General features: G+C 33.5%; 2 protein-coding genes across 12 annotated transcripts; both read right to left on the bottom strand.

Moving 5' to 3' along the window:
* Nucleotides 1-1,671: 1,671 nt before the first annotated feature.
* LOC145054934 (uncharacterized) lies at nt 1,672-12,472 on the bottom strand. Of its 11 annotated transcripts, XM_079003204.1 has the most exons (14): nt 12,215-12,398; nt 11,991-12,097; nt 11,549-11,884; nt 4,683-4,752; nt 4,506-4,606; nt 3,853-4,001; nt 3,472-3,742; nt 3,293-3,375; nt 3,080-3,213; nt 2,927-3,008; nt 2,736-2,826; nt 2,505-2,659; nt 2,017-2,414; nt 1,672-1,954 (listed from the first exon to the last, which is right to left on the bottom strand). In XM_079003204.1, exons 8-14 carry the CDS (start codon nt 3,316-3,318, stop codon nt 1,869-1,871), a joined length of 972 nt encoding a protein of 323 aa, XP_078859330.1. In that variant the 5' UTR covers nt 3,319-3,375; nt 3,472-3,742; nt 3,853-4,001; nt 4,506-4,606; nt 4,683-4,752; nt 11,549-11,884; nt 11,991-12,097; nt 12,215-12,398; the 3' UTR covers nt 1,672-1,868. The 11 variants fall into 11 exon arrangements, with proteins under 11 accessions (XP_078859330.1, XP_078859332.1, XP_078859329.1 ...); XM_079003206.1 differs by lacking the exons at nt 4,506-4,606; nt 4,683-4,752 and adding an exon at nt 12,405-12,453 and having other exon boundaries at nt 12,215-12,272; XM_079003203.1 differs by lacking the exon at nt 4,683-4,752 and having other exon boundaries at nt 4,506-4,620.
* LOC145050758 (uncharacterized) lies at nt 3,860-7,202 on the bottom strand. The gene is made up of 5 exons (XM_078998956.1): nt 7,059-7,202; nt 6,658-6,950; nt 5,905-6,588; nt 4,405-5,826; nt 3,860-4,001 (listed from the first exon to the last, which is right to left on the bottom strand). The coding sequence occupies exons 1-5, from the start codon at nt 7,200-7,202 to the stop codon at nt 3,860-3,862; spliced, it is 2,685 nt and encodes an 894-aa protein (XP_078855082.1).
* Nucleotides 12,473-13,676: the final 1,204 nt, after the last annotated feature.

The following is a 13,676-nucleotide window of genomic DNA, read 5'->3' as shown; positions in this document are numbered from 1 at the left end:
CGTCGGAACCGGCACGGCGCCGGGAAGCGTAAATAGTAAATTTATGATAGAGCGAGATTTAGATTTAGCGCTCTAAACGAAAGTCGTAGAATATGTTAAACTAAGAACTTCGATAAAAAGAACGCCCAAATCTGACTTCGTATGAAGAAGTTACGATTTTTCGAAGTTTCGGATTAGCAGTGTACAGTCCGAAATTCGAATATTAGATCGAGCGATTTTTAGCCGACACAACCTAAACGAGAATTGAAGATCTCATTATTAGTAGCGTAACAATAAAAAGACAGACGGAAATGGACATCGGATGAAGAAGTTATGAGATTATAACGGACCAATCCTGTCCCGGCCTGTTAAAAATATAACTTTAAAAATAAATTCAAAATTAGCCGAAGGAGTCTAAACGAAAGTTGTAGAGTGCGTCACCACCTACGCATGGATATAAAGAACGTCAAAAACGGAGTTCGTATGAACGAGTTACAAATTATAATAGCATATTTGCGTATTAAAATAAAGTATAAATCATATATACGTACACATATATATACATATGTATATATCATTAGAAAGGTATCGACGATGCGGTCATTATAAGACTAATGTTGAGTTCTTTCGACATTAGTTTAGTACAAATATCTTTAAATCTATTTAAAATAGTATTATAAAGGGGTGTTTAGTTGTTTATATAACTATAAGGTCATTAAGTAATTATGGGGGGTAGTTTTTGTAAATTCAATTACTATAAATAAGAGGCTTGGGCTCTCATATTTCTTGCACCATTCTCTTGATTCAAGAGTCTTTCTCTCCTTATCCCCCGAGCATTTCGGTCCCTCGTGATTCGACTTCTCTTTCTGTAATTTTAGTATAGTAAGGTGAGCGCTGAAGCGCTGCACGAATCTTTCTTAGAAAGATTCAGCGACGATGTTCTGCCCCTACAGAGCCCGACTCCTAGCTAAAATCCCCTTGTAAGTAAGTTATGCCCACCCTATTTTAAATATAGTTTATATTTAAAATTAGTATTGTTATTATAAATTTATAATAAATATTTGAGCTATTATTATGACTTATATAAGTGTCGTTATAATATCTTTTTAACTACTCGCGGTACGGGGAATCTGTTTTAAAGGGCCGCATAGGGTTGTTGGATTTCAGAAGTGCTATATGCCAAAATGGTCCTGCCCTCCGGTGTTTTATGTCTGGCCCCTGTCTGTACATAGTGGTTGGAAAGTATTGTTTAAACGTTTATATAATAATAATAACTAGTGTATGAACCCGTGGTGAACCACGAGTCACGTTATTGTCGGACGTTTGGTAGTAGTAATAGAGCACTATTGAGTGTTTGGTAGTAGTCAAAATATAGATGTTGAATATTTATTGAGTTATATGGTGAAAGTTTAGTAGTCATAAAGTTTAGTATTGTTAGTTGTGTTGGTTATGATAGATGTATATAGTTGAAGAAAGTGATTTACCCATGCAAATGTTTAAATCACGAAATAACTTGTTTATGACGTGAAATATTGAATGGATTCAAAATCGAATGATGTCGTAAAGTATTGCTTTTGCAACGTATAACAAACTTCTATTTTGTACAACATGAACAAAAATCGTTCAATAGATAACAACACTTGTCACACAGACGACTATAAACATAACAATAAACACACTAAAAACTACAAATTGAAAAGTAAATGTCATTAGATATCAAACAAATCTATAGAAACAATTATTGTCAGAATATGACATAGTTTTATTGAATATTTACAGATTATTGTATATAAACATAATGTGTGTCATGTAGTTTATAATATGGACATAAAGCTATATAAAGAGAGTTTAGGTTAAGTCTAAGTATGCTATGATAAGATCAAATAGTTTCATTGCTTTTTGGCATGTGTTCCTTCGTCTGCTTCGCCGTGGTTTCTGTATTTCTCTCGTTTGGGACGTGGTTTTTTTGGTGTATCTGTCAAATGTAAGATGTTCATTACATGTATGAATTAAATAAACTTCTATAAGTTGTTTTACCTGTATCTTCCATTTGGAGGCGTTTTCCAGTTTCATGTGATTTAGTAGGGGTTAGGGACTCCATAGTTGTTGTGGTTTGTTGTTCCATTGGTGTTGAACGTGTAGTTTGTGTTTTTTGTGTTGATAAGATTGTTGGTTGTGGTGTTTTTATGTCACTGATTGTGGTGACTGTGAAACGGATATTTCTAGTGGAAGAAAGTTTTGTGCATTCTACATAGACATTCTTTGTCAACCCTTTACAACGTTCGAGTGTTTCAGGTAAAGTTTTTCTATCTTGACTGGGAAAGTTGTCTATGATTTCTTGTGCAGTCGCATTTAGCAGAGTACAGGTTGCTTCATTAGACATGAAAACTGTTGTGGTATCTGTATTGTCTGTGAGTACTGCTGAGATTTTATATCTGTGGAAAGAGAAGTAATTTTAAGTGTGATATATATATATATATATATATATATATATATATATGGTAAACATGAGAGGGAGTACTTACAAAAGTTTTGGTTCATTTATGGGCCCATGGGAAACACAAAACCATCCATCACCTTTTTTGTGTGTTGATTTACCACATGTGGTACATGTAACGTGGTACCATACATCTTTGAATGTGAAATCAGATAGTATGGTCTTTAAAACATATACATTGTCCTTAAACATGTTATAGATGTATGTTAGTGATTGTTATGTATGAAATAGTAATATTATACATAAGAAAACTAATTACCATTATTTGAGAGAAATTTGAGCTCTTTAAGCGTTGTAATGTAGTATTTATCACATTTGGTGATGATTTTGAGTAAAATTGGGTACCAAATCTGTATTCATGGATACTTGTTAGTGAATATATGTTGTTTACTATGTAGTTTATAGTTTGGTTAAGTATGGTTAAGATTTGGTAGAAGCAGTATAACATACCTTGTAATGAGTGTGTCCGTTTCTGGTAAATTGGGATTGACGTACATGTGTGTTGCGCTGGTGCTTGTCAATGTTAATTGTCCTGTGTAGTAAGATGGTATTTTAGCATAGTGTGAAGTGAGTATTATAATAAGGGTCTTTGTTATTACTTACCATTGTACATAGTGGATTTGAGATTGGTGAAAGCTAGTACCACTGTGTTAGAGTTTGATGTAAGGGCATTTCGATTGAATTTGTCTGGCGAATCTATGCATTCCTTCCATAAGATTATGGTAATCTCCTCCGCACTTGAACCAGTTTTGTCATTAATAATAATTAAAGGAAATATAGTAGGTAATTTTTTTGTTATGAAGAATATGTACTTACTTTTCATCTGTTAAAGTCATAAGCATGAATGGTTCTTTGTCTTTTTTTTCGATCTTTCATGTTGATGAGTACGCCTATGAAATCTGAATGTAATTGTAAGCGTAATATTTGTGACAAATTAGACTATTACAATTTTTTGCATTAAAGTAATGATATTTGGGTTGATGTTATAAATGTACTTGGATGCTCTAAGTTTTTGTCTGCTATCATTTGAAAGTGTGATCTTGGACTGAAGCGGAACCATGTTAGTGGAAGTGCATTGCGATTTGGTATTTCCTCAATTGTTGATGCTTCACCAATATTCATGTGTACTTGGTGATCTAAGACCTTCTGATATTTGTCTGGCTCAATGCATGTATAGTCCTTAATACGATAACATCGAGTGACTAATAATGAAGTTTGTATCGATCCTTGATTTGTCTTTCGAGCAAGTAGCTGAATTGTATCTCCCTGGTCAAAAAAATGTGTTAGGGTGTTTTATATATGAATTACTTTGTATAAGAGTGAATTATATATATATATATATATATATATATATATATATATATATATATCCTTACATGCTCATCAATCACGATAAACCATGTCTCGTCCTTTCTGAATTGTAGTGAATTGTAGTGTCCATTTTCGCAAGACACAGACTTCAAGTGAATTTCCTGGTGAGCCAAAGTGGAGGTTTGATATTCTATCCATGTTTGAGGAGATTGCTCTGCAATTATAAAAAACATTGTTAAAATAGATTTTAAAAATATGATCGTTATTTCCTACCATATATTTTAGGTATTAGATGTTTATAATAAGTATAAGAGTAAATTACTTAAATCGTCCCTATGGTTTGGTTAAAAATTGCACGTTTGGTCTCTAACATTTTTTTGCACTCGGATTGTCCCTATGGTTTTATTTGTCACGTTTTTGTCCCTGTGGTTTGATTTTGTTGTATTTTTCGTCCCTTACATACATAAAGTTAGGGACCAAACATGAATTTTTTACCAAACCATAGGGACGAAAAACGCGACAAAATCAAACCATAGGGACGATCTGAGTGCAAATAAAAAGTTAGGGACTAAACGTGCAATTTTTACCAAACCACAGGGACGATTTCAGTAATTTACTCTAAGTATAATTGCAAAACAGGTAGAAAAGATGAGATTTTGGGTGATAGAATTATCTTAGCTATTAGATTGATTTGAAAACATAAATGTGGTGTAATAACCTCTTGCATATTAACTCTTGCTAACAAATCCTTGAAGACGACATTTCTGGTACAGTTGAATGGTAATGTATCTTCTTGTTGTAGTAGAATCTTTATCAAATCTGGTGAGGTAGCTCTTGACAAAGCCACATATAGTTGTCCGTGTGTGAAAACAGAGTTTGTGAGGTATAAACCTACCTTTTTAAGAGATTGGCCTTGACTTTTGTTTATAGTCATTGCATAACACACTTTAAGAGGAAATTGTTTTCTGATAAATATAAAAGGTAGGTCAGAGGTATTATGTACAAATTTTATTCTTGGAATGTACACCCTTTTCCCAACAGATATTCCTGTTATTATGGAAGCTTCAATCACAGATGGTAATAATTGTGTAACAATCAAACGTGTTCCATTACAAAGACCTTCTCGTTGATTGATATTCCTCATTAGCATAATTGGGGTATTAACTTTCAAATTTAATGTATGTGAAGGAATACCAGAAAAGTGAAGATTGTTTAAATAATCTTGGGGATATAAGGTATCTAATTCTAAGCTATCATGGGTTTGTGACTTAATAGAATCACAACTGTTGTATACTACCCCTTGACTATTAGTTTTTGATAGAATTAAAGCATTGACTTGATCAGCTGTTTCATTTTTCGGACAAATAATGGCTCTAACAGATAACTCTTCAGGTGATGGATTGGAAATTATATCTTTGCCATAGACAAAATGTATTAGTGATTCTAATTCGTTGTCTCCTGATTCGATAAGGAAACAATGAGGTATTTGTATAACGTTTGTGCTTTCTGGATCATTCTTGTCTGGTGTTCCGATATTTCCATTTCCAATATCGAGAAGCCATGAAGCAAACTGTGATATTTGATTAACATCCTTATTTGGATTGACTGGTTGGGATAAACGCATATTATGATGCAATTTGAATACTGTAAAATGTGACCATAGATAGGAATTGGGTAGAGTTAGGCCAATTATTTGTGATTTTCTGCTTTTAGGTTGAACAGGAAGAGTTTGTCGAAAGTCACCTCCTAGGAGCATTGACATTCCACCAAAAAGATGGTTATCATCTTCAAGGACATCTTTTAGTGATTTATCAAGAAACTCAAAGCAACGACGATCACTCATTGGAGCTTCATCCCATATGATCATAGAAGTCCTCTTTAGGAGCTCTGCAAGCTGTGTTTTTTTTTTAATATTACAGGAAGACTTGTCTGTAAAGTCAATTGGAATAACAAATCTAGAATGAGCAGTACGACCTGAAGGCAACAAAAGGGATGCAATGCCTGAGGCGGCAACAGCAAGTATAATCTTCCCCTTAGATCTGAAATATGAAAGTATAGTTGTCCATAAAAAAGTTTTTCATGTACCACCAGATCCATATACAAATAATAGCAGTTGCCTTTTGTTTTTTTCAGCATCCACAACTTTTTCATAAATTGTAAGTTGATCCGGATTCAATTGTGATACCATGGATGTATTTTGAGAAATTAAGAGATTTGTATCATAATTAGTCTCTTCAAGAATAAGACGATTTCTGAGAATGGAAAGAAGAGATGGAGATGGCATTGGCAATCCAAAGTCAGCAAGTGATTTGGAAGGTGTTGAAGCTAGTAGTGTCTTTTGAATTTCGAGAAGTATTTGTTGTTCTAGTGTATTAACATGTAGAACTACATTTGGATCTGTAGAATTGGAAGTGAATGTATGGGTAATGTCATCGCCCATTTTAGGTTTTGCGGTTTCCCATAACAAAAGAGGGTTTCCTACTTCACAATACAAAAGTAGATGGCAGAATAGAGAACGAAGTTGAGATGAGGTTGTCCAAGTCGATGCTTCTTCAAATGCTGTTAGCCACTCCTTATCGTCACCGGTTAACCCTAATGCTTCACACGCATCACGAAAAGTTGAGTACGTGTATTCACGAACGGTTCTAATGTCATAGAATGATTTACATCCTTTTTGATGGAATAGTAAAATCCGTAGATAGAATAACTCCCCAGCTGTTGGATGTACATATGCAAGTCTGCCAATGGTGGTATTTGTTGTGGTAGTCCTATGAATCCATCTCTTATCTTTGGTGTCCCAACTATATTTAGAAGGGTAATCATTGTATGTCAAGTCAATTCCTCGACCATCACGTTAATTATTGTGCAACCATTCCGTTAAAGTGGTAACACCAAAACCTGGGTTATCAATTAAGGAGCTTAATTGACTGTTTTCTTTGAAAATAGTAGGTTGCATCCCATCCAAATGGACGGCCAAGACTTGTACAGGTGGATCTCGTTCATGAATGGGGAAATTGAGGACGCGCCATGCTGCTTCGTGTGGACATATATACCGACCATCAAGAAACGACTTGATTTCATTTACTGCGACAGGTATGGTAGAGGAAGTAGTAGGAGTATTTGCCTCTGATGTTTGAAGAGTGAAACGAATGCGATCAACCCCCTTTGATATGTACTTAAATAAGTACTTAATCATCATATTCCAACCACAATATTCAACATTGATGTGAGCATCAAATCAACTACACAAACGTTTATTATATGGCACTACATAGCCGTTATTAGTTCTAATCCCACTTTGTAGGACATGATACGATCCAACACGTCTCTTATAATGCACGTAACCATTTGCATCAAAAGTTGTTAATGGGTTGAACGGTTTTGGAAATTGTTTCTTACATCTATCATCTACCATACAGGGGGCACTAATATTTAATGAACCACAAGGACCATGTAGCATGCATGTAGTAACAGTCCTATATAGTGTTGGTTCAAGTATGGGATCAGGAAGTTCAGCGGTTATGTATTTATCAATATCTGCACCTTCTTGAATTGTATAGGGTGACGTTACCCATAATAATGTATGGCAATGTGGTAAACCCCTTTTTTTGGAATTCAATTGTGTAAAGATCTGTGAATAGAATATTTAATAATGATGTTATATATGACATAAAGGAATAGAAGGCAATAATAGGAAAAATGAAATAAGAGTAGAAAAACTTACATGCACTAACATCTCCAAAAGTTTTGTCCTCTTTAAGGAAGTTAATGAAAGCATGAACTTTAATTTTAAAGATGCGTGCAATGATATCTGGTCTGTTTTGAATATCACGTTGACCAATAGCATCCATGTATCTTCTATACTCAGGCCATTTAACATTGCAAGTGAAAGTGATGAAATATTGTGGCTTACCATGAACCTTGCATATGGCAAGAGCGTCTTGATAGTGTTTATACATATACCTAGGTCCCCCAACGAAAGTTGCAGGTAGAAATACACGCTTTCCAATGACCTGACTGTCTGAATCACCTCTGGACAAAGCGTCATAAACACCGCTGATGTACTCTATTCGTAATTGTTGCTGATGGTGTTCAATAAAGTCAAGCCTAGATTGTTCAATGCAAGTATATGCATCTACTAAATACTGGTGGAAAAGACGATGTGCACGTAAAATAAGAGAGTACGTGTGTCGATCATGAATTTGATAACTGTAATACATATTATTTGTTAACCTTTTGTTAGACTTAATATGTAGATGCAAGCTAGGAGACCATCCTTCTTCACCATACGGGAACAGTAATGGATACTGCAAAGGCATGTAAGTAGGATGAAGCTTACTGACACGCCGAGGTGACCCAGACTTTGAATAGACGACAATGTCATAGACAGCGCCAGTAACATCATCACCACAAACAATACAGCCTAAAGTTCCAGGGGCTGGTGGCCCATATCTTCTGTCAGGTACAACATTAAATAAACGTACACCATATGAATCTAAATTCATTGACTGAGCTATTTCTTTCGCAGTCTTAAATGTACGAACATACTCATTATGTGTGCGTAACATATGACTTAAGGATTCTACAACTTCTGCAGACAAAAGTACTTCCCCATCATGAAAAGAACGAAGTCTATTAGCGATCTCATTTTCAGTATCACACATGTACAATTGGAGAAAACGGGGTTGATGAATGTCTTGAGGATAAAAAGAGCCTATCCAATGGTAAATCTGACCACTAACCTTAAACACATATGGTGCACGACCTTTGTTGATTGAATCGTCTTCGTTTGCACCAAAAGACGTCATAGAGAACATGGAATTATATGCTCTTATGTTACGCATGAAGTGATCATCTTCGTAGAATTGCATAAGCACATCAGGCGGATGAAGAGGGTAAGGAAGAACTACATTACCCGACTTACAACATTTTGTATATTGTGGATGATTGGCTCTGGATAAATACAATACTCTCTCTTGATACCAAAAATAAGCTCCACAATACTCACATACACAGGTACAATTTCCACAGTCATAATAAAAAGGCAACGCTGGTATCTCCACTAAAAGTGAACTCCTGCGTGAACGACGTATTTGACGGGGGACTATTGTATTGGAAGTAGAAGCCATATGTCGCCGTTTTGGAGGCATGTGAAGAAGGCTTTACTGAAATGGAAATCAAAATTTATTGACGCTTAACATACTTTATATGTAAATGATATTGAAAATTAGACTCAAAACTAACTACTTTGATTAGTTACCAATTGTTGGAGTATTTTTAACACACATTTAGAAGAGATTAATAGGCTATTGTATGATTGTATTAATCGATGGAATCTTTGTATAGCTACTAGGTAGAGGTGAATATGAAAAGGATATGAACAAAAATTTTACGATTCTATATTAACAGTTATAGTTGAATGCAAAGGCTCCATGTGTATTTGTTAGAAGTCTTCTCACTTGCATACTATTACGTCTTGTGAATAAATTGACAAATAGACAAATTCCTGGTATCATATGTGGCATGTTATCTAGGAAAAGGTTTTTGTACCATAGTTTTGTTTATTCATGACCAAATTTACCTTAGAACCTTATAAATATGTTGATCTGTTACTTGATTAGAGTTGTTGTATGGAATTATTTTAGGTTTGTATCATATTTTTCATTTCTTTGTGTTATACAGTATAATAACAGGTTATGTTATTTTTTTGTAGGTAAATTTTTTCTTCTAGCATTACTAAATACGCTCTAGTGCATTATTTGTTATGTGAATATGCAATATTAAATCATAGAATTTGATTAGGGTTATCTTTAGTTGTTATTAGGTAAAATATTCAAAAAAAAAAAAAAAAAGGTTAGTGGCAGTATTGTCATTGCAGAAAATGTATGTTAAATTGTCTAAAATTTGAAAATACATTAATATAACTTGATTGTTAGAGGTATGTTGTATTTATTAGAAATTATTTTTAGATTGAATGAACTTGGAAGGAGAGGATCCAAAAAATAGCAATATACTATTTATATATTATACATTACTGCTATGTACTTTTTTTATTGAGTAATGGTTATGGGTACTATAGAATGTAATGAGAAACATACCTTTTACATAAACTTTCTTTCATAAATTTACTAATGTGTATAATTTATGTTTAAGTTAAATAGTTTAAAAGGTATTGAAAATTTTGTGATAGAAAAGGTATTCGGTAAATTTTCTCAGTATTTGCAAATATGGTTAAGGGCATTATTCTCCTTTGGTCAAAATGGATTTTCCGTCTTGTATTTGCAAATATGGTTAAGGGCTTTATTGTCCTTTGGTCAAAATGTAATATACTTTTTTTTTCATATAAACTACATGTAAACTCATTATTTTTTATTCATACTTGCTTTACATAGAATTTCAATTTAATATGTTTACAGTATCCTTTCTCTATTCTTCAATTGTCATATATAGTGTTGAATCCTATCTCTTTTCTTGCAATTGTCATATACAATGCTGAGACCTAAAACATTTGAATATTTTTATTTTTGTATTATTAAATTATTTTGTAATCGGTAGAATCATCTTTTATTTTTTTGCATTAATTGTGTTAATTTCCAATCGTTTAGAACAAATGCACACACTCTTAGTAGATTGAAAAATTATTGCTTTTAAAATTCAGATTTTGATAAATTTAGAAATAGTGCCATGTCATCTTAATCTTAAATTTTATATTGTGAATTTTTTTTAAAAAAAAAAAGCTGAGATGTGGGAAGCATGATCGAAATACCTCTTGATATCTACATTGTAACATTTTATTGGCATAGCCAATTAACATGTGATATAAAAGAGAAAGCGTCATTTTTATGCAGTTGGTTTTATCTTTAAAAGTTTGATATCAATCTAATTGGCATAAGGGCATTTCCAAAAAAAAACATGGAACTTCATGATCATATTTTAAATGAGATTGTTAATAGTGATGTCTCTTTTTTTGTCAGTTGTTATTTATAAAAGGTACTGTTGGATAATTTATATATGCGATAAAAAGAGTCCTGGGTATTTTGGGAAGTTTTTAATTTTAATTGTTTATAGGAGGAACATTTGGTTTAAAAAAGATGCAATTAATATTCAAAGGATGTGAAGAACTTTTGCACCACAATGGAGAACCTGACAAGTTTTTCTTTGAATTTCATTAAGAGTTACAGGGGCATTTTGGGAAGTTTTAATGATGTTAATATATATTCCAGGAAAATTGAGAACTTGGCAAGTTTTCTTTGAGTTGATTATGTTGGAATTGCAAAAAATATTAAGAAAAAGGAATTGAAATGTAATAGCTTTATAGATTACAAACTTAGTTAACTCTTTTCTTCAATTGTCATATACAGTGCTGAATTTTTCTGTTTTCTTGCAATTCTCATATACAGTGTTGAGACGTAAAACATTTGAATTTTTTTTTTTTTTTGGTAATCGGTAGAATCATCTTTTATTTTTTTGCATTAACTGTGTTAATTTCCAATAGTTTAGAACTATTGAACAGACTCTTTATAGATTGAAAAATTAATGGAATTATTATTGTCATTTCAGAAATTGCATGGTTAACATTAGTTTTAATCCGTCTAAATAGTTTTAGATTGAATGAAGTTGGATACTATGGCTTAGGATAAGTTGGGAGGATTCGTTTTATTATAATTGAATGAACTTGGAAACTATGGCTTAGGATAAGAGTGGGAGGATTTGTTTAAGAAAAAAGAACCAACATCAATTATACAGAAATTCAAAACATACCTTTTGTAAACAATAACGTAGAACAGGCTTATGGTGGCGGTAATTGATGGAAGATGTTGTTGGTGACAGAAACTTAATCTTGATTCTTGGACGGGATGTTGATAGTCACACCCAAAAAGTCGTAGACGTTGCTCAAAAAGACAGAATGATTAGAAAGGTGCAAGTAAACCAAAATCCAAGGAAATTGAAAGAACGAAGCACATACCGAAATTTCTCACACAGGTTGTTGATGGTTGGTGGCGGAATTGACGGTAGTTGTTGACATAAATCGATTATTGATTTGTGGATGGAAATCGTGGAGAAATCGAATCTTGATTCGTGAATGGAACCAAAATCCTAAGGAAATTGAAACATATCGATCATATACACAGATGGATCATTCGTAATTCAAAGAACCGAGCAATTGAACCAAAACCCAAAATTGAAAGAACAAACGACATACCGAAATTTCCCAGACAGACTGTTGATGTTGGTGGCGTTAATTGACGGTATTTGTTGATAGGCTGTCGATTGTTGGATGGAAACTGTCGAGATATCTAATCTTGATTCCTGAATGGATATCGTTGATTGTCAAACCCAATCCGTCAAAGATATCGATCAAAAACACAGAAAGAACAGACAGAGGATCAATCGATAAAAAATCCTTACGTAATTCAAAGAACTTACGACAAACCAGAATTTTTCACACAACAGTTGTTGGATGGAAATCGTGAAGATTTGTAATCTTGATTCGTGAATGGAAATCGATGATTGTCAAACCCAATCCGTCAAAGATAACAATCAAAAACACAGAAAGATCAGAAAGAGGATTAGTCGATCAAAAATCGTTACGTAATTCAAAGAACTAACGACAAACCATAATTTTTCACATTCGATTCACAAAGAAAAGGGGCGTGGGAAGGAATTAAAAGGGGCGTGGGAAGGAATTAAATTTTCAGATGTTGTAAAAGTAGAAGGGCGACATAGCAATTTTGTCCAAAGTGACGTGGTTAAAATTCAAACTTTCAAATTTTACTGTTCCAAGACTTGTTATAATTTAATATATGTATATAATAAGACTAATAATTAGTCACGGTAAATATTAGACTAAAATCTAGTGGTAATAATACTAGGTTTCGTCGAAGGAAATTATTTTAAAGTAAACGAAGCGTTGTCCGAGTACCGAGTCACCACCTTCTCAAGTGAGTGCATAGTTACTTTCATCTTACACATAGATATGAAGTATTTAATATATATTACGTGTTGTGAGTGCATAGTTACTTTCATCTTACACATAGATATGAAGTATTTTATATAAACTACGTGCTATTTGTGCACATTATCTGAATACTTGCTGTCTATGCTGGTTGAACGTTTTATACATGTTTTAAAGGACTTAAACTGTATACGTAGTTTATATATATGAAAATGTTGGGTATGAGATGGGTAGATGAATGATGAGAGATAGAAGATGACGTGAGTATACATTGGCAGCTACAGACTTAGTGCCTATGGGACAAACACCGGTAGCTATGGACTTAGTACCTTTTAAACGTTGGTAGCTATGGATTTAGTACCTGTAGGAATTGGTAGCTATGGACTTAGTACCTGTTGAACATTGGTAGCTATGGACTTAGTACCTATTAGATAAAGACCGGTAGCTATGGATTTAGTACCCGATGAATAGACTATAGCAGCTATGGAATTAGTGCTTTATGAACGAACATTGGCAGCTATGGATTTAGTGCCAGTCCCATAACCCTGGAAGTAAGGGACTTCGGAATAAACGAATGCAGGATAGATGACTCTTAGGTTAAATCCTTAAAGAGTAAAGAAGATAATGGGGATGGGTAATTGGGTTAATTGTTTGATTGAACATAATAATTATATTATTGTGGGTTGAAAACCCTATGTACTCACCAGGTTTCCCAACCTGACCCACTCAGTTTATGTATATCACAGGTGACGAAGTGAAGTGACATTACACTGAGAGATTTAAAAGAGATGTAGATCACTAGTGTAAATCATTGTAAGTCTGTTTATGCTTATGTTTCGGTATTAACGATGACATCCCAAACATTTTAAAATGAAATAAATACGTTTCTTCGAAAATGTTTTAATAACGTATTTACCATGTTTTTCTGGGAAA

Source organism: Lactuca serriola, chromosome 5 (genome assembly GCF_051521515.1).
Source record: "Lactuca serriola cultivar US96UC23 chromosome 5, Lser_US96UC23_V15, whole genome shotgun sequence".
Taxonomy (NCBI): Eukaryota; Viridiplantae; Streptophyta; class Magnoliopsida; order Asterales; family Asteraceae; genus Lactuca; species Lactuca serriola.
The sequence above is the reverse complement of the archived record's forward strand: the minus strand, read 5'-3'. Positions and strand labels throughout refer to the sequence as shown.